Source organism: Chelmon rostratus, chromosome 8, assembly GCF_017976325.1.
Source record: "Chelmon rostratus isolate fCheRos1 chromosome 8, fCheRos1.pri, whole genome shotgun sequence".
Taxonomy (NCBI): domain Eukaryota; kingdom Metazoa; phylum Chordata; class Actinopteri; order Chaetodontiformes; family Chaetodontidae; genus Chelmon; species Chelmon rostratus.
Genome location: NC_055665.1, coordinates 14,207,037 through 14,229,747, shown reverse-complemented (window position 1 = coordinate 14,229,747; position 22,711 = coordinate 14,207,037). Strand labels below are relative to the sequence as shown.

Genomic DNA, 22,711 nt, shown 5'->3' with positions numbered 1-22,711 from the left:
AGAAAATAAAAGAAAAAGGACAGTACAACATTGTCTGGATTGCTCTGCCTGCTATTTCTTTTTAATTTGTAAAATACATAATAAAAAAAAAACTCATCTACAATATAAACACTGATTCATACCTAGTTCATTAAAACAAATGTACAGACCACTGACGTACCATCATGGCAGTGTATAATGTGACAATTTACAATTTACAGCATTTGAGCTTCATCCATTTAAGTTTTAGTGCTTCGCAGATGGATTCCTCTTATTTTCATGTCCTTGTCGTGACAAACAACCTGCTGTAGCATCAAGTTTCATTGAGCGCGAGGACTTCACAGCTATGAAGAGAGAAGGAAGAAGAATGGGGGATTTAGAAAAACAGATTTTCTGCATGTTACGTACTAAATTTACCTGACTCAGCATGCAATATTAAGAATGTCAGTCAACTAAAGGGTCCATTTATTAAACACCTTTACATACCTTGTATATGTAAAATGGCATTACACATAACTTATTTTAAAGATTTTAAATTTTGTCAAACCAATAACTCCATGGTTAGGGTTATCCTAAATTCCTAAAACTTTCAGTAATGACTGGGCGCCAGTGTTGCTGACATAAATGTAACTCACAGGGTCTTTTTGAGCTGCTGCAAAATGACTTGTAGAAGATGTAACAAGTAACACAGCCATGCCCAGTTTCTTTAAAGGTTATTATTTTAAACCAGTGGTTTTCAAATTTATTTTAAGGTGGGTTTTTCTACTCTGGCAGCACAAACAAAGAGGAACACATAATGTATTTTCTTGGAGTGCTAAAGCAATGCTATTGTCAAAATGTGTGCATATACAGTCTTTTCATACTTTACACACATTGCTATAACTTTATTTCTTTACACTGAATGTTTGATTAGCTTACTGTCCTGCTTAGAAATAAATAGACACTGAAAACTACTTTTACACTGACTGGAGCTTCTGAATGTTTCTCAAAAAGTAACACTGAAATCGGGAGCAAGGGACAATTTGGGGAGACTGCTGCATATTGAAATCCATTGCGAATAAAGAATACTTTGCTGTCTGCTTAAACTTTTATCAAAGTTATGTAAAGGATCAAAGATGTTTGTTTCTTTACTTTCTTTGATGCCAATATTTTAACAGCCACATTTTTAAACGTTTAAGACTACTTTTGGGATGCCATTTGCAATGCAATATCTTTTGCATTGAATCTTTTAATTTATGGTGGTTATGCAATACAGTTTTTTCCTGTTAGGTACAATAAAAACTGAGCACTGAACTGATTTGAACATTAGAAACAAAGAAAAATAACATGTTCAACAGTTTGGAAAGAAAACCCCCAAAAAAGTCAGGCATCAACAAAAAAGTCTTTTAAACATAAATGCCCCAAAACAAAGGTTGTAACAGCGCATGCATGCGTTCATGCACAAAACACTTCACAACATATATTTTTTGACAAATATTTCACCCTCATGTCGAACGGATCGACAGAAGAAAATGAGAGGATGAGGACACCAAGAGGAAAACATGAAAAAGAGCCCAAAGTTTGCAAAACAAACCACTCGTCAGGGTGACCCACCAGGATACACTGCCATGCAGCACACAATGCAGGCACCAGAAGCACATGTTCACACAGATTAGTAGTCAGGCCAAAGATTCCTCACAGTTGTTAATGAGGCTGTGAAGGGAACAACACAGATATCCATTCTGGTGACACCAGTTACTTACTGAGCTAAAACCCCTCAGCTCTGAGTCAGACCACAGTAGAGAGGCCTACTGCTATAAGAGAGGTCTTGCTCTGCTAAAAACAAAACAGCAAAAGGGTAGTGAGTGAAATTGAAGATTCAACTAATTTCCAGCTCTTGTCTTTAAATCCTCAGAGCCTGAACTCCAATATAAAATATACATTTAAATAACTAGTTTTCCCACATTGGCCATAGGCTAACTGTGTTGTGTAGCTTGTTGGATCTCAATATAGCTGTTATACACGTTGCATACTTTTCAGAACAAATGCTCCGTGTTCAAATCAATGTGCAAATGACATGGTGCTAAAATGTTTCTAGTTACAATCCTTTCTAAACTCTATTGCCTTTGTGTACAAAAACAAATGTAAAAATTACATTTAAAAAGCAGGAGAACATCAGAATATGATGATAGAAAGTGCAAACTTTACTCCATAGATGTTCTGGCAAACAAAAATATTCAAAGGCCCAAGACTTTGGTGCCTTTTACTCTGGAGCGATGTGTACATCAAGGACATTACGGGCTGAATTTCTCAGACTAGTATGTGAGGGCCAGGCTTAAGGAGACTTGCAGAATCAATGGGAAAAAATATAAGCATTTTATGGGGTAAATTTTAGGAAGACGTAAAGGCACAAAAATAAGTACAATACATTATATCAAGTAAATGACAATGATGGAATATATATTGATAGGGCAAAAAAGTTAAATACTTCATGAGGTTCAGTGTCCCCGAACCAACTAACATTTAACAAAAAGAAATAGCACAACAAGAAAAAAGATGTGCAAAATGTTCTGACGTTATGTTTCCACACCTTTATATAAAGCCAGGCTAAAACTAAAACACGATACTTCAGAGAAGAGCCACAAAAATAACTCTCAAAATACCAAGAGACAATGTGATGTTAGCAGCAGTACAACATCTCGTCAACTTAGCAGAAGGTAACAAGACAGATAATCAAATACTCACTGCTGTAATGAACTTATTGCCCTGGGGTTGGAGGTCTTCCTCTTTCTGGAATATTGAAGGAGACGATATGGAGGGGGGAGGTGTGGAGGAGCACAGGAAAGAGGGGGGCTCATTGTTGTTATAGGAGTCCATGACGATGCTGGAGTGCCCTGGGATAGTGAGGGTGCTAAGCCCCGTTACACTGTCGCTGGAGGTACACTGGGAAGATGTCTCTGAGCTCTCAGTGACTGCCCCACAACACAGAGAAAACATACATTAATACTTTAATACTGGCTCAGGCAGCACAGAACTCTACACCCCATTAATTTCCTATTGTGGCAGCAGTTGAAGGACGTTCAGTCATTGTGCAGGCAGCATGTTTGTTTTGGCTTTGGCTTTTGTGTACTCTTAAAGATTTGAAGAAAGATTTCAGACTTTGGCAGCTCCTAGTGGTCATAGCAGAGAAGACACTGGCAGACAGTAAACTCCTAAATAAAATGGATACTTATGCGAATGAGTGTTTTGTATTATATATATATATATTATATTTATGTAAATAATCAATTTGAAGAGATCTAATAAAAAAAATATAATTTGTGTCTTTCCTGCTGTAAGTCAACACTGATTACAGCAACTTAAACTAAATTAGGTTCTTGTGTAACAGTCACACCTCAGAAAATACTTTCAGAAATGAGGATTAAATACAATCAGCTGCTGATTATGCCCCAAAAGCCCCCCAAGAAAGATAAAAGACAATTAACAGTTAAACTACAGTGTTTCTGCTGAAAATTGCATTCTAAAATAGTATTTTCCTCCAGAATTTTACTGTATTTGATGTTTACCAGTTATTCAATAATCTAAATAAAATAAACACAGAATCATCCCCTGACTTTTTTTTTCTTATGTGAAAATATGGGCCTTAGTCGGCTCCACAGCAGGAAAAATAGCCACTCACTCATGGAGGGCTGGCTCCCGATGTCCTGCTCCAGCTCATCCTCCTCTATGCAGTCATAGGGCCACTGGGCAAAGGAGGGAACGCTGGTCATTGGGTACGGATGTGTGTGTGGGTGAGAGGGCGAGGAGTAAAGATGGAGATTGAGCGAGCCCAGCAGGGAGGAGGACGACTGGCTGCTGGAGGAGGAGGTGCTGCTGTTGGAGATGGTGGAGTGAGGTCTCTTGAAGGAAGTGGCGTGTTCAAACGAAGACACGGCAATGGATGCCCTGGTCCTAGACTCTGTCCGTAGAAACACAGTGAACTTTTATTATGTCTGCCATGTTAGCTTGTCACACATCTCTAAACACGCCTTGCATTAAAACACCTGTGAGCAAGAGCCGACTTTTTGTGGATTCAGCAAAGAAAAATGAGTATCTGCATGATTACAAGGTAAATCATGAGGATGCAACAAAGGAGGAGAGTCAAGAGGGAGAGAAATATTACTGAGGCAAAAATGACAGAGACAAAAACAGCTCACCTGACCCCTTCATGATATAGTCAATGGCTCTGTCACTGATAGCTGCATCACTTGGCTTGATGTCCATGAAAGGCTTGCTTCCAATTCCCATGGACACCATCTCCTGCATGCGCAACGCTGAAATGCATGGAAAGCAAAGTTTAATGAAAATAAATAGGTCTGAACGTCACATTGATATTCAGATCAAAATCACAATTTAAAACACCTCTGTTTCTGAGCGCCTGCCTCCACAGAATCTTCCCTATGATGGCCGTCCACACAGCCTTGACCTCTGCCGAGCTGGCCTGGAGTATAAACGTATCCTGTGACTTCCTCCGACGGAACCAAATCTCAAAGCGTAGGCCGCTGTCGCCAACATTTTCAGTCATGCCTATCTCTGCCGTCTAAATAGAAAAGAATACAAAATGAATTTTACTGTCATTATACAAGCATATAGCAGAAACTGACGTAAAATCCTCCTCAAACAATAAATTCCTACTTTGAAGGACTGTTTATAGATGTAAATGTCGTATCCTCCTTCGATCTTTTTGGTCTTGCTGAAGAGGATGAGGTCTTCAAACAAGAAGACGTGGCGGAGGTATTTCCTCCGTCCACACCAGACGATGAACTCATCCTGGCAGCGGAGTTGACCTTGCTCCTTTAGGTTCACCTGGAGAGGAAACACGAACATTCACATGCGTCAGAGAGAACAATACAATTCCTGGTGGGATGCTGACCTCACTCTGCTGCATCCACAACAACATGACCCCCGATTCAAAAATAGCTTTAAGTAGTATTTGGCATTTGTGCTGACATCAAAATACTCATCATAGCAGCACGTTTCTCTGCTCACAATTATCACTTACATCACAGCCCCGAATAGCATCCATAGCCAGCAGATCGTTGCCATGGCGAAGCTGAAACTTGACCATCTCCTCTGCAGTGCGGAGGTCGCTCAGCTCCTGCTCCTGGGACTGACTACACTCCTTGATCAGGTCTTTGAGCAACAGTGCATATTTACTCATCCTCTGGATGGGCTTCAGTAAGTAGGACGCCAGGTCCATCTTGTCCCCAAGCTCCATTTGCTTATTCTGAAGAAAGAGATATTGAGGATTATTATTGTCATATTACTGCTTTTATTCATATTATTTCATATTACTAATCAACAGTCTTTTGAACACATTTGCATAAGTGCAAATATCAAAGATGCTGTGGATCATGCACACTGTAGATCAATCCTGTTTTCTTGTATACTGTTTACTAGCCAGTAGCTGCTTGATGTTGAATCAGTGCACCTGCGTTTGCCTGATCGGTACAGGCTGATGTTAACATCCACCATAAAAGAGTTTTTGTGACAAAGATACGAACTGTGTGGCACATTTTACATTTGAAAAATAAACTTTTCAGTGCATCATCTCCATGACAACTAAGTAGGTCCATTCATGAGACGTGGGTGAAACTCAACATATTTTTGGCCATTTCTTTACCTTACTTTCTCCTCATTCATTGTCATATAATCAAACACCAGTATATCTGCAATTAACTAAAAACATCCATCAGTGTTGGCCAAGACGAGGTATTGGTCGGGCTCTAATATGTTTATATTTTTTGTGATCCGCTTATTATATCACCAAACTATCATGCATTTGCTTTTTTAATTGAAAATCATGATACCCCGGGACCTGCCACTGTGGGAGGGGTGTAACCAGAGCCAGAGTTTCCAGACGCACCTTAAAGAATTCGTTCCCATGGCTGCTGAGCAGAGCGTCGGACTGGGGCTTATTCTTGCTGTACAGAGCGTACATTCCAAACTGATCCTCCTGCACACAAGATTGACAAGTTATAACACCAACCACAGTAAAAATGGAGACATTTCAGCATACTTTGCCAAACACCATGAACGATTCAACCCACAAGAGACTGTAAATGCAACTGTATGTTCAGTTATCAGTTATATTCTATATGTAAAGGAGCAGTGTGAAAATGAAAAACAAAATCAACACATCATTGCAGTCACTGTTACTGAGAGACACTGAGCCTCAGTGTTGTTTTGAAGCTGTCAGCAAGCTGCCTCAGGGCTCACCGACTGACTGTCTGGACTCACATGTCTGAGAAAACAACTACTGATGGACAGCGGGGAGTGGGTGCATGTCTCCAGATCCTTCAGGAAGTATTGGCAGTGGAAGTCCCACAGCTTCTCCACATTCCCGAAAATGATGCTACGCTTTCCCCGCAGGTCCTGGGGCAGGTCCAGGCGCTCCATCTCGGGGAAGTAGTGCTCGATGATGTAGCTGAGAGAGCGGACATACTCTCTCTCTGTGGAAATCATCTCATCCATGATGTGCTGCACTTTACTGGAGAACAAAAATACATGACACTGAGTATTTAGGATATTCATAAGGGCCCTAAAGAAACTGCATTACCCAAGAGGCACTATGTGACACCCTCCTGGTCCCGTTCTCATCTGCTTCACCTGCTCTGCTTCTTGCCATCCCCGTCACTGCGTCTGTTGTGGACCCTGGAGGGCGTAGACATGCTGCGGCTGCGTCCTAACGCGGGGCTCGTCAAGTCAGGTCTCTGCAGCTTCTTCTCTGCTGACACGTTATTAGCCACCTCCAAACCCTTGATGTACACACCCGTGTAGCCATGAATGTGGCTGACATCTGAGTGACTGCTGTCCCGTGGGGTCAGCTCATAGCTCATGGTCTTCTTCATGATCTTCTTCATTGGCTGCTTGCGGAGGCGGGCGGCTCCGGAGTAGACGGGCTCCGAGTGGCAGGAGATGGTCGAGTCGATGGTGCAGTCGCTGTCCGTGTCGTCAAACATGGATGGACTCTGTCTCAGTTTGCTGTCGCAGTCGGTGGGGAAAATGAAGTGCGAGGAGGAGGAGACTGAACTGGTGGGGCTCTGGGAGAAGGGCTCAGCAGAGTGAGATTTGTTGTCCTCAAAAGGTGAGGGTGTAATTGCCCTAGGTAAAAGCACACATGGGTTAGCTCCATGCGGTTCTGAAGAGGCAGTCTGGCTCTCTGCAGGTGCTGGATCGCCAGCTGTGGGGTTGGGGGCTGCTGTGGTGGCTCGGGCCAAAGTCTCTTCCAACTGCTGTTTGGTCTGCTGACATTTGTGCCACACTGTGTTCCATTGCTGCAGCTGCTGGCGACTCTCCAAGGAGATCACCATGTCATTGAGGGTGCTGAAGTTGTCAATGGAGAACTTGGATGCCTCGGTGTAGTAATCCTGCAGGATTTGAACCACAGATGAGGAAAGTGTGACACCTGCACTGTCCAGACTCAGGTGATGGAAATAATCCTTGCAGTGTTCCATCCACTGGTTCGCCTATACATTTGAAAGAGCAATTAATTTACTTTATATCATATTTAGATTCACAGAAGGGCAACTGTCCATCTTTTACCATATTGCTTGTAACTCTTACATAAAAAGCACTCTTCTTAATAAGTCAAATATAACAGAACTTATGACAGGATATTGACATTAGATTTCAATACTTACTGAGTCATAGAATTCATACAGGTTGGTCAGGATGTCTAGCTGGGCCTTCCTCCTCTCCACTCTGCTTAAGATGGAGCCCAGATGTTGCTTAAAGTCAAGGAGAACAGAACCTGGAAGGGACTCCGGAGACTCTTTCACCAGCTGCAGGCCATGCCTCTGCTGCTGCTGTGAGAATAAGGACAAAACTGATCAATTTAGCCCTGAAGTCCACGAGCAAAGTGTTAAAAAAAGGCCCGCTATTTACCACTGACTCCTCCAGAAACTGCTCCAAGCTCTCTCTCATCTCCTTAATTTTGGCCGCAGACAGAGTTAGCGATTCCAGAGGTGTGAGCTGCTTCTCTCCCTCCCCACTGAACCAGAGTTTGATCTGGAAAGAGAAGGGGATTGTTTATTGATTGAGTATCTCCTTCGGTCAAGAGTGAAGAAAAGCAGCGGAAAATCTGCAGCACAGGTGACAATGTCACAAGTGGAAAAGTTCGAGCTCACCTGCTGCGTTTGCTCCTCAAACTTGCAAACTTCCAGCAGGCTCTCTAACTGTTTCTGAGACTTGTTGGATAGGATCACAAGCTTATGGACTTCTTCATCTACCTGGTTGTACAGTGCATTCAACATGTCGACAGCATCTCTAAATGAATGAAGAAAACAGCAGGGTGACACGGGTTACCAACAGTACATTTTATTACCATTTTTACTGATACTGAGCATTCTCGCCGAGTGGCCGCCCTACAGTACCTGTAGTTTTCATTCTCACAGGCCTCTTCCCTCCTGATGCGGGCGAGGACAGTGCCTCCCTCTAGACGCAGTCGGTTTAGGCGGCTGTCTTCTAGTACACACTTCATGAGATGCCGCTGCTGTTCCATCACCTCAGACACCTCCTGAATTAAACATGCACAATGGCAAATAAAACCAAATGAGTGAATACATTTTCGCAGTGGATGCAAACACATCTGCTTCATTTCAAACTCCAAGCAAAATCCTGGTGAAGTTCCTGACCTCCACATGCACAAAGATCAAGGAAGCTAACCACATAACAAACTCCTGAGCTGTTTACTCGAGTTAGGAGGCAAAAGGCCAGCAGAGAGCTATTGTGTGTCAGGGGAGAAACATAATTCAGAAGCTAGACGGCCTGCAGGGGATGGGTCTGACCTTAGAGGTCTTCAGGTTGCCGCTGTTGCTCAGTGTGCTGATAGACTCCTGGAGGGAGGAGATGGCTGCGTTGCAACTGCTGGCAAATGGTTCAATTTTCTGTGAGAGAGACAGAAAAGAGATGGAGAGAGTTTATTAGCAGTAGCCATTTCTTGACAAAACTTTGGCAAACCGACAAGTAACAAATTTTTTTTTTCTTATGAACGACGAGGAAACGAGAACAGCATAAACTGAAAAAAAAGAGAGAAAAAAAGGTAAGTATGTTTATACAGTAACGTTGGCCGCATCGCACCCACCTGCCTGAAGTGGATCCAGTGGTTGTGGTCGTAGTGGAAGGTGCCCTCCAGGTCTCGTGTCAGCTGGGTTTGGTCAATGTGCTTCAGCAGGGATTTCAGAGACGACAGTGTTTCGGTCTGTGGCAAGAAAAACACAAAGACACACACTCGGCCTCAGTTTGAGTTTGCCGTCCCTCTTTAAAGCTACAGTAACATTAACTACGCACATGCCAATTCCTGCTCGCCTCCAATCTGTGTCATTATGGTTGAATATGAAATCTGAATCCAGTCACAAATAGGCCTATCAAATCTGACTTATTGTGCATTCTTATAAAATCTACTTCGATAAACACGAATACATCATTTTATTGGAAATAACTCTAATCCATCTGACAGTAAGAGTCTTTATTTACCTGTACATTGATGTCTCTCTCAGGTTTGGCTGCTGCCTCCTTGTCCACCAAGAACAGAATCGAGTAAAGTGCATTCGGTACTAATGCCTGAGAAACACATGCACAAGAGATTTTGATAGTCACTTAAAATGAAGAAAATAAATGATAATACAAGTTGAACAGCTAAACAATATAAAATGTGTATTTAAAGGGACTTCTAATATATGTGTTGTGGTTTACAGAATTATCGTCCTTACATCAGTAAGAAACTCATCATCAATGCATGATGATATGTCTCCTGCAAGTCGGCTGCAGCCAGCCCATTGCGAGTGTGGTTAAAACAGACAAGTAAGCGCAGGCTTCTCCTCAAAAGCCCTGAGGCCAGCCTTTTTCAGAGAAATGTCTTGGAACTGCAGTCACTACAAATTCAAAGGTGCACCTCTTTAAAAAAGCAAACTGTGTCAGAGACTGAGAGGTCGAACAATAAGAAACGTGTAAGGAATGTCATAGTGGGACTCTGAGGGAGGCACAGCATTACAGCTCAGAGGACTGCAGAGATTCAGCAGGGCCTGAAAACTCTTTGGGCGTGTGTTGGGAGGTAATTACATATTTTCCACTGTGGGCTCACCTGCAATTCAGACAGAGATGACAACAGAGCTGGAACAGGCTGCTGCCTCCTGCCATCTATTACAACAGATAGACCTTGATCACGCCTTTCTTTCCTGAAACCAAAGTATTATAGTTAGTACGTTTTCTGAGACAGATACCTAATTGCATGTGTTTTTGTTTAAGCTTAGAGATGGGTATTGTGTGATAAATGACGAAAAACCTGAACACAGAAGTATCTGATTATTTTGTGATATTTCCAGTCCAGCTAGTAAATTTACTTTTGAAGGACATGGATATAAAGCATCTATTTTGTGCAGACTTGGGGAATGTATGTATTATACTGCTTTACAAAAGAAACCTGTAATGTATGATCAAGTAATGCATCATTTAAAACCCCTAACTTTTTCATTCATCTATCAGCTGTAGAAACATCAAAAGTCTGCATGGGACAGTAGCTGTGTTCACCTCAGGGGTAATTGACGGGTGTGAAAGAGAAAAGGCGTGACTTACTGCAGCGTGTAGTAGTAGTAGCCCAGTAAACAGGTGAGGTCATTGACCGTGCAGCTCTCACCAGCCCACACCTGAGCCCTTGTGCACACCTGCAGCACTGCCCTCCCACTGCGATCTCTGTTTCCTGGAAGAGAGAAGGCCAGCAGGGGGTCACTTACTACTCATATGTCTACTATCACTTTCTGGGTCAAGACTGTTGAAGCTTTAGGCAGTTCAATCTCACAACAGCCTGTGAGTGGGACTAAAAAGTACTGCTGCTTAGAGCAAAAAAGTACTTGGAACTTGCTACAATAAATATTAGGTTAAAAATTAGGGAAAAAATAGAGGCCTGATGAAGCTCAAAGACAAAGACAGTACAATATCCAGCAGTGGAGAGCACATGTTGGACATGTGGTATATGAGAATGTAAAGGAATTTTGACAGGGATAAAATACATTACACGACTAATTACTATTGGGCATAAGCTACCTGTAAGACAGGCTATTGGGTCAAAGTGAAAGCAAATAATATCACCTGTGTCTGAATCACTCGTGTCCTACCTGGCAAGATGACAGCACCCGATGTGAGCAGCTCTTGATTGACCTCTGACACCAGTCTGGGGAGGGCTGAGTTACTCTCATAGGAAGAGCATGATACTGAAGCCAACCAGATGGCCGTCCCGTTGGCCGCTTTAGGACTGTGTAACTCTTCTCCACTATGCCTGTGCCGCCTGCTCTCACCGCTGACAGTGTCATCACGTTGTCCTGTAGAAATAGTTATAAATAGTGAGCACAAATCTGCTAGATTGTCTAAGTGATGTTTACTGGGTAACAACTGTACAAAAATACAATGCAAACAACATAAGTTAGAAGCTTCACTTCACCTCAGTACCTGATCGTAATACTTCATAAAACAAGTGTTTATTAGTGGTGTGCTCGAGAAGTGAGTCCACACTGACTCATCATGGAGACTAGGTGTTTATCCAGGCTGACTCATGGGTAACTCTGGCGTTATTACACACTTCCTCCACTTCAGCCTTCCATAGCTCAAGGCTCTGTATATAGGAATGCTGCTCCTGACATTCCCAAGTGGTTTATAGACTTGAGACTATTCCTGAGGCAGCGAAACAGGGTGCAAATCTGCACAGAGTGCTTGTCTCTGTATATCTACTTCACTGTGCCTTAGCCAAGGAAGAACATCAAGAACAGGAGCAAAAAGGATAGCACAGTATGCGCATTAAGACAGTAGAAATTCTCTGGTTTTGGCATCTCTGATACAAAGCTTTTCTTTGTCATACTCGATAGTAAACTGAATATTTTGGGCCTTTGGACTGCTGGTCAGATAACGCAAGACATCTACATATTTAACACTGAACTCTGGGAAATCGCGATTAGCATTTTTCACTATTTTCTAGACAAAACGATTTATCAGTTAAAATAATTGGCTGACTATTTGCAAATAAAACTTTATTCAAAAGCCCCTCTGTTTTTGTTGTTATGTTTGCAGTTACCTGCGTGCCTATTTACAGGCTTGGACCAGGACACACCTGGGCCTGGTCAGTGTTTACTTACTATCATCCTAGTTTAGCATGTTAGCATGCAGTTCAGCACTAAACAGAGTACAGCTGACGACGAGGGGAACATCAACACTTTGCAGGCGTTTGGGGATTCCCTCTCTCAGGAAGACAAATGTCTGTTCATGTCGATCCATCCAGTCGTTGCAGAGATATTTCAGCCTGGATCAAAGTGGTGGACTAACCATCTGACCGACAGACCGGCATTGCTATCCCTAAAGCCCAGGTCATACACTAACTTCTTTCAAAACATCATACATCCAAACAAAGTTCTTTGCTTGAAAATAACCATAAAGCCTTGATAGGCCTTCACTTAACCAACCCCGCCGACCTATCTGTGATTACGGATCTGTTTCTGATGGACACCTGTTGTGTGTTGTCTTTTGAAACCATTTGAGGCCTCTTGTATTGTCCTGCTCTGTTGTGTGACAGTAAACCCTCCCAGCTCAGCCTCTATTGTCTTCAAACAGTCAGTGCATTTCCTGTGCGACTGTGTGGCCAGGCTTGTGTTTGCTGCATGTTTCCTAAATTGCTTTGTTTTCAGAGGAAGTGACAAACGTAGAGTAAAGCCTCCTGAACACTGTCCAGTGTGAAAGTCTGTTTTCTGTGTAGTCTGCGGGACACATTTTTAAGCCTTCAAAGAGGCTAAATCTGCACTGATTGCTAGAGTTTGAAGCTACTGCTCACATTAATCACGGTGAATGTGTTTTCTGGCCCATATTGTGAGTAATTCAACCCTTCTGGGGTTTCTTTTCCAGTAGCGTGAGTCAATGCAAGTTAGCTCTTGTGTTTCTGCATTGTATGGACTCTCCAAAGACACAGGCATAGTTTGAAAAGCTTTTTGTGGATCCCCAGTGGCTGACTGATTCACAAAGGACACTTTTGTAAATGAGGCAACCCATCTGGGATCAGTGCAACCCCCAGCCCCAATAACACTGTAGGGTCATCTCATTGAGGGATGCTGGGGTCCCTGTGGTTGGTTTACAGGGTTTACAGGATCCTTTATCGCCTCTGAAATGTCATTGTGGGAATCCTGCTTTGCAACATCTGAAATACAATCCCCTTTGAGGTAATCTCAGGAACGCAACAGTGATTTAACCACTGTATTTTTGCTGAGTGGTGTGCATGTAAAACACTTAAAGGAACATATATATGGTCACTTGTATTTAAAAAATCAGTACTAACAGCCTTAGCTATGGACTGGCATTGTTCAGAGTTAGGATTCAGAAATTTAAATAAACTCAGTCAGTTTTCACCTCACATTTCAATTCACGGAAGAATCTGTGTTTTCTAAAAACAGCGTAATTCCCTTGGTGGTACTCTCACATCGCTGCTTTCCTGAGCTACCCCGTATGAACCAACACACACCAAAAAACAGACTGACAGTGGCAAAGAAAACAGGGTTGTGACTAAAGTTCGGTTTCCAGGGTGGGGCCATACCTGTCCCCTGGACGTGCCAAAGAATACACGGGCGCTTTGAAAAGCAATCTGTCACCAATGACAGCATTAACGCTTTGGAGTTATGAGTTGTCTCAGCTCAGTTGTAACCAGCCCTGCTGCAGGGTATGATTACACACCCTGGTGAGAAACTACCATCACCCAGCTATTAAGCATGAAACTTGGCTTTCACACCCTTAGGTTGTATTATTTGATAAGTGACAAGTGACAAATAATGGACTGTCATGGTGACCCACCACTATCGGAGAAAACCAAGCTTGCCAATTCTGAAGAATATTTTATTATCTTATTGTCAACAAATCCTTTAAAGACCAAAACGAACAATGCTTTAATCTGTCTCAGTGCCATCTGACTTCCCTACTCTGTTTGTGGCATTCAGCCCAAAGCTCACTCATTCCAACTTGTTAATTAAAACAAACAACAACAAGCAAATGATGTTAGGTATACGTATACGTATATTATGTATATGTATATGTATACATATACACACACACACACAGATACATGTGTACATATATATATATACACACACACACACACACATATATATACATACATATACATATATACATATACATATATATACATATACATATACACACACACACACACACACACACACACACACACACACATATATATATGTATGTATGTATGGTGCAGACAACTCCCTGTAAAATGATCGACAGAACTTAAGAATGATTTTTGTACATTGTGACAGCAAAAGGGTCGAACATCAGTGCATCATTGCATACCTGACTCCTCCTTGCTGCTTCTCCTCTCAGACCCAGGAAAAGCTGCCTCGACATCCAGCTTCCCAAAACGAAGAGCGTAGCCGTTCATCAGCTTCTTGGGGGAGATGCTAACTGAGCCTCCAGAAGAGGATCGTTCTCGGTGGCCTTTAACCTGGCCTGCCTTGTTAGTCCTCTCCAGTGACTTTGAACGTCTTTCTGCCCGTCTCTCTGCACTCCTCAACCCCCTCTGCAAGTAAAGCAAAGGTGTGCTGGGCCTGGAGTCATCACCGCTGAGCCAGCCCCGGCTCCCCAGCCTCCGAGACAGGAGTTCTCTGGAGGAGGTCCGAGTGTCGGGGCTGCTACCCGGTGTCACCGTTCTTTCTCTTAGGCCAGCACTGTGCTCTGGGCTTTCCTCCAGGATGGATTCAGAGCTGGATCCAAGGCTCATGGGGTTCTGCAGGGCCTCCATGTAAGATTTCCTGAAAAGTCTCCTGCTCTCAAACGCTACAGAGTCCCTTGGAAGATGGCGTCGAAGGCCTGGGTTACTGAGGTCTGTACTAAAAGAGAGCATCTTGGACCCTGGGCCTCTCCCACCACCATCCCCTTTTCCTTGTCCTATACCACACTCTTCAGTGGGTCTTTCAATTTTAATGATGGGTGTAGCAGTTTCCTGCACACTGACACTATGGGTCTCACTGCTGGGGTCCATGTGGTTTCTATTTGGGGAGGTGGGCTCAGAGAAGCTGGAGTCAGCTCCCTGAGAGTGCAGGGACTCTCTGGAGCTGCGGTGGCTGTCCAGAGTCCCTGTAGACCCGCTGGTGCTGCAGGTGCTGAGATGGCCACGGAAGCCACCTCTGCTACAGTGTGCTTGCATGATGGCGTCTGACGTGCTGCTGACAAACAGGGGGTTGACCACGTTCTTCCACGGCGTCCTGTACACAGCCGTACCAGTGGTAAGCAAACAGTTCTGTAGTGGGTGCAGGTTTCGGTCACGTGTTACATTCTGCAAGAACTCAGCTGTGAAGACGCTGCCATACATGCTCTCTGCAATGGGGATTTCTGTAATGGCCTGTCCACTGGCCGACAAACATTTTATCACTAGCTTGGCAGTCTTGCAGCCTAAAGGAACTATCTGTAGGTAGAAGTCTCCTTGCTTTAGTCGCACTTTGTGCAGAGGGGCGAGCTGCAGGGCGACTTTGTCGTGGATGCAGAGAGGCCACCCCTCATGATAGAAGAGCAATCCTCTGAACCTCACCTGAGAGAGAACAGAAAAGTCAGTTGTGAGTCAATCCCCATTCCCATAAAGGGTTACTATCACCTGTGTGTCATGGTTCAGCTGTGGTACGACTTGCATCATTTTGGCTGACATCTGCGAAGCTGTGTTCAAACACATGTTTAACTTTAATGGCGAGGCGAGATGTTTTCATGGGACACACTAAATGAATCACTGTCAGCGATCATTCGACTAAAAAGGAAAACCTGTCTGATCAGGTCTAGTTTCGCAGCAACCACAACACAAATCTCCACCATGACGGAATAAAAAACAGACCCTGAGAGCAAAGACATCTCACTCAAGGATTCGCTTTTATCATCTCTTATGAATGTCAAAGCAAAGACTAAGGATGTGATCTTCCCCTGAAACCTCTCATGTTGCCTGCAATACAAAGACTCTCATGCACAGCAAGCTTTTCTCAGGGGCTAGGCTTAGGTGAAACTATTGCTCTGTGGCTATCGTCACAGTGTAATCACAGCACAGAGATGAATACGGAGGAATAAAGTTTCAGTGCTTTGGTCATACAGCCCCAACCCACAGCAATCAAAGCTTGCGAGAGAGAATATTGAATTTCACTTTGGACCCAAGAGTCCATGCCAGCCTCTTAAATAGACGACAGTTTTTCTCTGTTTCCCTATTCAGTGAAAAATGGCAGCTTTTCAGCTTGTTTTCGGAACAATAATCAACTCTGTCTCCGTCTGATGCTCCCTCTTCCTACTCAGCAAAGATATTCACACTCAGCAGTGCAGTTCTCACATTCTTTTGTCACAAACATTTTGTCTGGCTTATCTTTCAAGATGTTTATTATTCCATCCTTGAAATGTTAAGGGAGCTACCAAGGCCTGACACACACAAACATATATTCTTGTTGTCCCCCTTTCTCAACCTTTTACTTCTAACAGACTCAAGGTCAAAAATGAGTCAAACAATCAACAATCCTTCAGGAAATGACTGAGATTAGTGCTAGATAAATGTCTGACTATGTTGTAACTTAACATGAATTCTGGCATAAATCACATAACGCATTGATGGATTCCTTGATTTAACCTCAGGAGCCACATCTGTCAACAACTCACACAAGCTTCTTGTTGGATTATCTGCAGGATCCTCTTGGCAGGAAGCAAGAAGTCAATGAGGCAGCGGAGGCCGTCTCCTCTGTACTGCCTTTCCACCACACTGAAGAGCTGCCACAGGACAGTGGCAGCGGTGGCACTGAAGGGTCGGTACAGTGCTGACAAGGTGCTCTGGATACAGTTGTCCAAAGACTCAGCGTCCTGAGGGGAAAAAAAGAGGTTGGATTAAGTTGGATATCTTTCATCAGGTGAAGCTTGTCCTAAGTATGATACTGTAACAAGAAGGTTCAAAGTCACACCAAAGGCAAAATATTACATAGACATGGGATACTAGATGAGTGGTCACAGTGGGAGCAGGCCCACCAAACAATATTTTTTCCCTCTCAGAGTTTCAATCCAAGGATTTCAGATGTGTGAAGAAGAGAAAGTGTCCAACAGAAAAGAATAAAAAAGCAAAAAATGAAGAAAAGTCAGAAAAGCCCCCATCATCTTTGTTCAAAGGTTAAAGGTCTTTTTCCTCTTTAATCATCTTGTGACCACTTGGATTCTTCCTTTGGACCCCCTGGGAGCTCCCAGGCCCCATGTTGGGAACCACTGGGCTGGAGTGCTTGAAATGCAAAGAGGCCACATTTAAAAAAGGCTACTGGCTCTGTGAGGCTGTACATAGGCACAGGGGTGCTTTGAGCTAAATGCTCACATTTGGCAACCTAACATGCTCACAGTGGCAATGCTAACATGCTGATGTTCAGCGGGTATAATGCTTGCCATGCATACTACTGAAGATCCGCACGCTAGCATGCTAGCATTAACTAATTAGCAGTGAACACAAATTACAGCTCAGGCAACCTTCTGGTGGCATTTCAGGAGAAATCAGGGGATCACAAAAGTCAGTAAAATTCATCCTCTGGGACCCATGACTTCATAAATTTTCATGGTAACCAATCCAACAGTACTTGAGACATTACAGTATGAAAATATGAAACAAATGCTGCACAACTATGGCCAAATAACAAGGCATTTGCTTACCCGACATGTGTTTAAACTAGATAAACATACAGTTGCATGAGTACTGAGCATAATCCCACTTAGCAAGACAGTCAGGAAGTTTGAACATGACAGGAAACGTCAGCCATGATGGTCTTTCCATCAGGAGAGGGGAAACACCTGGTGAAAGTGACGTCACTGCCAGCGGACACAAACAGCAGAACTGGAAAGTCCAGACTGGATTCCAGTTGCTGCCGGGATTGGTGCAGTGTTACAACCACGTCATCGCTGACTATTATCTGACCCTTACATGACCTGGGCCACCACCAACTGTCCCCCACCAGAACAGCTGACACGTCCTCCACTGTTGGTTACAGCTTGTACGGGAATGAGACGGCACATTTGTGATTACGGCGGTCCTGGATGAGGTTGACCTGCTCTTGTAGTTATGTTCGAGGTTCAGGCTATGACCTTCCTCCCAGCAGTCAGAGCCAGGGCCAAACATCCCTCAGCTATCTGTCTTTCCCGAATGGAACACAACAGTGGAATAGCAACATCTGCCTCCAATGATAACCAGACAGATAGATAGCAATGCCAGGGAAAGTCACACTCTATGACAACTGCGCACCGCATCGAACAACGTGGGAGTTGCGGGCTGAGCTCCCTACAACTTGTTTTCATTTGAATGTCTATGCTGCATTTACATGACAATAAAAGTGTAAAAAAAAAAAAAACGATGCCTAGACATCAAGCGATGGCCTGTGCGCTGGTGAATTGAGCCTGTCAGACAGCCCGTGTTTCACTCTTTGTAGAAACTGTCCTGTTGATCTAAGCAGCTCAGCACCATCAATTAGAGGAGAGTGAGTACAGTTCAGTGCATTGGTACACATGCCACGACTCTACTACAAGGCGCTCATTGTGCACTCCGCCTCTCTAAGTGGTATGTGCTGTACAGTGTTGGTGCCCTGAAACAAAACGCCCACCACCATTAGCAGTCAGCCTGCTTTTAGCAGGACAAAAACGTCTCTGGGCATTAGTCACTGTTGCACCCGGGAGGAGAAGAATAACATGGTGTTTTATTAGAGGAAAGCCAACAATAGGAGGAAAGCCCTCAATACATAGTTAGGACAGACCAGCAAGTTTCTCTTCAGGTTCCCAAAGCAGAAAAAAAGAGTAGTAGCAACAGGGACAGTGTTTTGAAGAACAATTGATCAACACAGCAGAGACCTGAGCTCAATGATAAATCAAATGCCATTCAACCTGCTGAACAGGATTGTTAATCCAATGCAACAATACAGACAGAAAAACTGCCCTTTTTCTGAACAATGGCTGCATAACACAATGTTTACATTCAGAGTAGTGGCAATTATATGTATTGTCACCCTCTAGATTAATAGCTTATATAAGGTAGCTTTCCATTGTCAGGAAGCATGTGAAGCTTTGTGTCACCTGGCTACTGGGAGACATATCTGCATGTCTCAGCAGAACGACTGAGCTTAGCCACCAGAGCCGAGCTTCCCATCCGCTCTGAGCCACAGAGGAATGCAGTGTGTATGGTCGGGTATGTCTAGTCTCAGACCCTCAGCCAGGACAGGAGCAGATTGGTCCCACCCTCTCTGATGCCAGGTCTTTGTAAGCAGCTGCCTGTGTGATGGAGGACTGAGGTGGTAATTAATGGCTTCAAGCTCCAGGTGGGACACTTTTGTCTGCACCTTTGGTAAACCAGCTGTTCAGACAGTGCACAGAGCCAGTGAGTAGGCTAAATGACGGGGTTTTTGTCTGAATGAAGACTTTGGACAAGAGGAAGAGGAGAAGGAAGATAGGACGGACGAGTCTGAGGAAGAAGAGGGTGTAGATGACTTACTGTGAAATATGTTTTGTCTCTCTATGAAAAAGAAAGAGGCTTGATTCTCTTAAAAATAAAGGTATGGCTGAGTTTGTGGTAGGAACAAATATTGCAATGTAAGCAATAGCCTGTAAGCTGCTTTATGTTTTTCTAGTGTTTTAAAGTAAATTATATAAGAGACATCAAATATGCCATGGGCATATGTTTCATTAGCTGGTGACTCTAAAAGTACAGCACCTTTAAAGCGTGTGTCCCACTGCAAAGTGCAACAAAGTCAGCGGGATAGAAGGGGTGCATCACAGAGAAAGAAAGAGACCTACAGAGACAGAGAGAGCGAGAGGTGGTCACTGACACATTTAGTGGGTCAGGGACACAAAAGGCGCTGCCTACCAGGCGTCCAGTGGAGCATGAAGCCACCAGGGGAGTGTAACAGGAGAGCCCTGGAGCCCCCATACATGCTGCTTACTAACCAACCTACTAACAGCCTCAAAGGCAGCGAGCTGACAAAGGCTGCAGGTTGCTCAGACCTGCCCTCTGCCAGGTGCCAGGATGCCAACAAAGGAGCCCGGTGAGACCCTTCCACTGAGCCTGCAGTTTGATTCAGCTTTTGATCTGTACCAATAGAAATCCTATCTCATGAGAAGAGGAGAGGTGAGGAGAGGCGAGGAGAGGGGCTGGGATATGAAGTTACACGGCAGGTCTGAGCAAACTCCCACTAAACTTAAACTTTGTTAGTTATATCAAGCAGAGATAACCAAGTTAGTAACATTAACTACTGAATGCCAGCTCTCTAGATCTCTATTAATTAAAACATTACTCTGGAATCAGTATCTATTAACAAATGTCTCTGAACTCAAACTGAACTGTGCTTGAATGCACACACACACATGTACGACATCTCTCTCGGTGCATAAACACTACAGAGCACGTTCTCCAGTGGACCAGAGCATAATGTTAGAACGGCACTGTAAAAAGGCTCTTTAGTAAATGTTATGCTGTTATCTCAGCAGATAAACTTTAACCCCGGAGAGGCCCACGCTGATTGTGTGACAAACACAGCTGCGTCTGTGAGGTGACAGCCTGATCAACAACAATGGAAGTCTGGAGGTGATAAACTGGCCCACCCACTTATCCAGAGCAAAAGTGACTTTTTTTTTTTTAATGTTCCTTTCATTCACATTTACATTCCTATGGCTTTTACTTTCTGCTAATCATCAGGCTTCAGCATATGCTGGTAATTGAAAGGCCTGCGTATTTTTTCAGGCTCTGTCATTTAATAAAATGAAACTGAATTAAACTAATGAAACTGTATGCTATTGGGTTCTAGGGAACAATTTTACAGATTCCCACGCTGCTTATCAGAAAGACTTGACTCATGAAGTCAGTAGGCAACTAATGACTTTGTCCTACAGGATGTAAACAACATTGGCAGGATATTGTTCCTGAGCAGCCCCGACCGGCCTCGTCGACCTATAGGTAGATGTTGTACAGTATACAGGACACACCCACACACATCCACATATTTGATGAGCCTTTGCATAAATACAAAAAAGAATGGAGGCTCTTCAACCAATCAGAGCAGTGATGAGTAGTGACAGAGGAGACAAAGGAGACTAACAAAGTCTGCTGATACCTCTGCAGGGTAAATATAGCATGGGTGCATACCAAAACAGGCAGGAGGATGATAAAGGAAATGACTTATCAGAGAGGATACAAACTTGTGTATTTCACTGACCCTGAAAATGATAAAAGGCACATTCATCAAACATTGTTTTCATTCTTTTTTTATTGCAGATAAAAGCCCATCATTGACGCCGATGGCACACAGCTTAAATATGTTGATGTTTATGTCGACTACGGAAATAAATTGATGATTTGAAATATGTAGTATTTTTGAGCTCTGATTTCGGACTGCACGCCTAACTTGTCTTTAATGACTGTAGAGAAGCTCTATATTTAGTTGTAATTGTCACTAAAGAATAAAAAATTACACTCCCAGTGCCCTTCGAAGTGAACATAGAGCACAACAAACAAGCAAATATCAGGGAGCGGAGGACAAGATTTTGCTGAGAATACAAACATTTCCACATTTACTGTCACAAGTTTTCTTGCTGAAAAATAAAAGAAAATAACGAAACTGAATTAAAATAAATCAAGCTAAAATATATATCAGCACAAATATCTCTTCTCCCTCACTTGTCGCAGGGATAAAAAGCTACCTGCGATGTTTTGGCTACAGAGCAAGAAGTCAAAATATCATCTGTCGACGAGCTGAGACAAAAACATCCATCATCCGAGTGTGCACAATAACACGGCACGGTCGATGAAGGTTCCCAAGAAGCCAGCTTTACACGCAGCGCAGTTAAAACATGCAAAAACACACAGAAAGAGACAGCAACTTCCAAAAAGTCACAGTGAAACTGGAATGAAGACATATTTCAAACTCGTACCTTAATACTCAGGTAGTTGTCACAACTCCGGGACTTCGCTCTGGAGTGCATTTTGCCCAGTGACAACATTTAGGCACCGGACAAAATACCAAACGGTACTGAAGAAATTTGTGTCATCAACTCTGAGCGCCAACATCCAGTGTATAATCCACTCTGTCGCTGCTGGAAGTCATTGCTGTGATATCAACAGGTCCTGTGCCTTTCCTCCCTCCTGCTCTCTCTGTGTGCTGTTGCACAGGCAGCTGGAGCAGACTAAACTCCTGTCGGAGCGTGAGAGAGGCAGCGCGCTGGCTTCCCCGTCACTCACCCTGCCTCCCTCTCTCCCTCCCTCCAGCATAACCTCCCCCGCCCTGCTGCTGAAGCCTCTTCCAGCTGGATAAATGCAAACTGCTGCAACTTCAGCCTCATCATTCAGAAAAAGAAGAAAAAAAAACAGTACCTGACCTGCACACCCCCACCGCCCTGAGCCCCCAGCACTCCACCCAGCAGGGGTCGGACTCTGACTAACTCCTCTCTGCACCCCCCCTGACCCCTTGCGCCCCTACCTCCACCGGCAGCTCCCCTCCACCCCTCCTGCCACAATGGTCTCTCTTTGTCCTGACAATACAAATGGACTAGGGTTTCAGCTTATTCTGCTGCTTTTCAAAAGGAAAAAGAAAGGAAGACATCAGCATAGGATGGGTGGCTCAGGTCACTCACTACAATGACGCTCCCCTTAAATATTGTCAGGGGAATCCCAGTCTTTAACTGTGCCTTACACAGCGCTGAC

General features: G+C 43.7%; 1 protein-coding gene across 4 annotated transcripts; it reads right to left on the bottom strand.

Annotated features, from left to right (window-relative positions):
• Window positions 1–33: 33 nt before the first annotated feature.
• zgc:158766 (uncharacterized protein LOC100009641 homolog) lies at window positions 34–22,136 on the bottom strand. 4 transcript variants are annotated; one of them, XM_041941532.1, is made up of 24 exons: window positions 21,943–22,136; window positions 16,666–16,863; window positions 14,338–15,571; window positions 11,112–11,315; window positions 10,573–10,696; window positions 10,082–10,175; window positions 9,475–9,561; window positions 9,083–9,199; window positions 8,787–8,885; window positions 8,373–8,515; window positions 8,127–8,265; window positions 7,885–8,007; window positions 7,641–7,805; window positions 6,607–7,466; window positions 6,238–6,487; window positions 5,864–5,953; window positions 5,000–5,224; window positions 4,633–4,803; window positions 4,360–4,537; window positions 4,155–4,271; window positions 3,638–3,916; window positions 2,704–2,930; window positions 1,722–1,794; window positions 34–323 (listed from the first exon to the last, which is right to left on the bottom strand). In XM_041941532.1, exons 1-23 carry the CDS (start codon window positions 22,009–22,011, stop codon window positions 1,747–1,749), a joined length of 5,241 nt encoding a protein of 1,746 aa, XP_041797466.1. In that variant the 5' UTR covers window positions 22,012–22,136; the 3' UTR covers window positions 34–323; window positions 1,722–1,746. The 4 variants fall into 4 exon arrangements, with proteins under 4 accessions (XP_041797466.1, XP_041797467.1, XP_041797469.1 ...); XM_041941533.1 differs by having other exon boundaries at window positions 1,722–1,791; XM_041941535.1 differs by having other exon boundaries at window positions 6,607–7,367.
• Window positions 22,137–22,711: the final 575 nt, after the last annotated feature.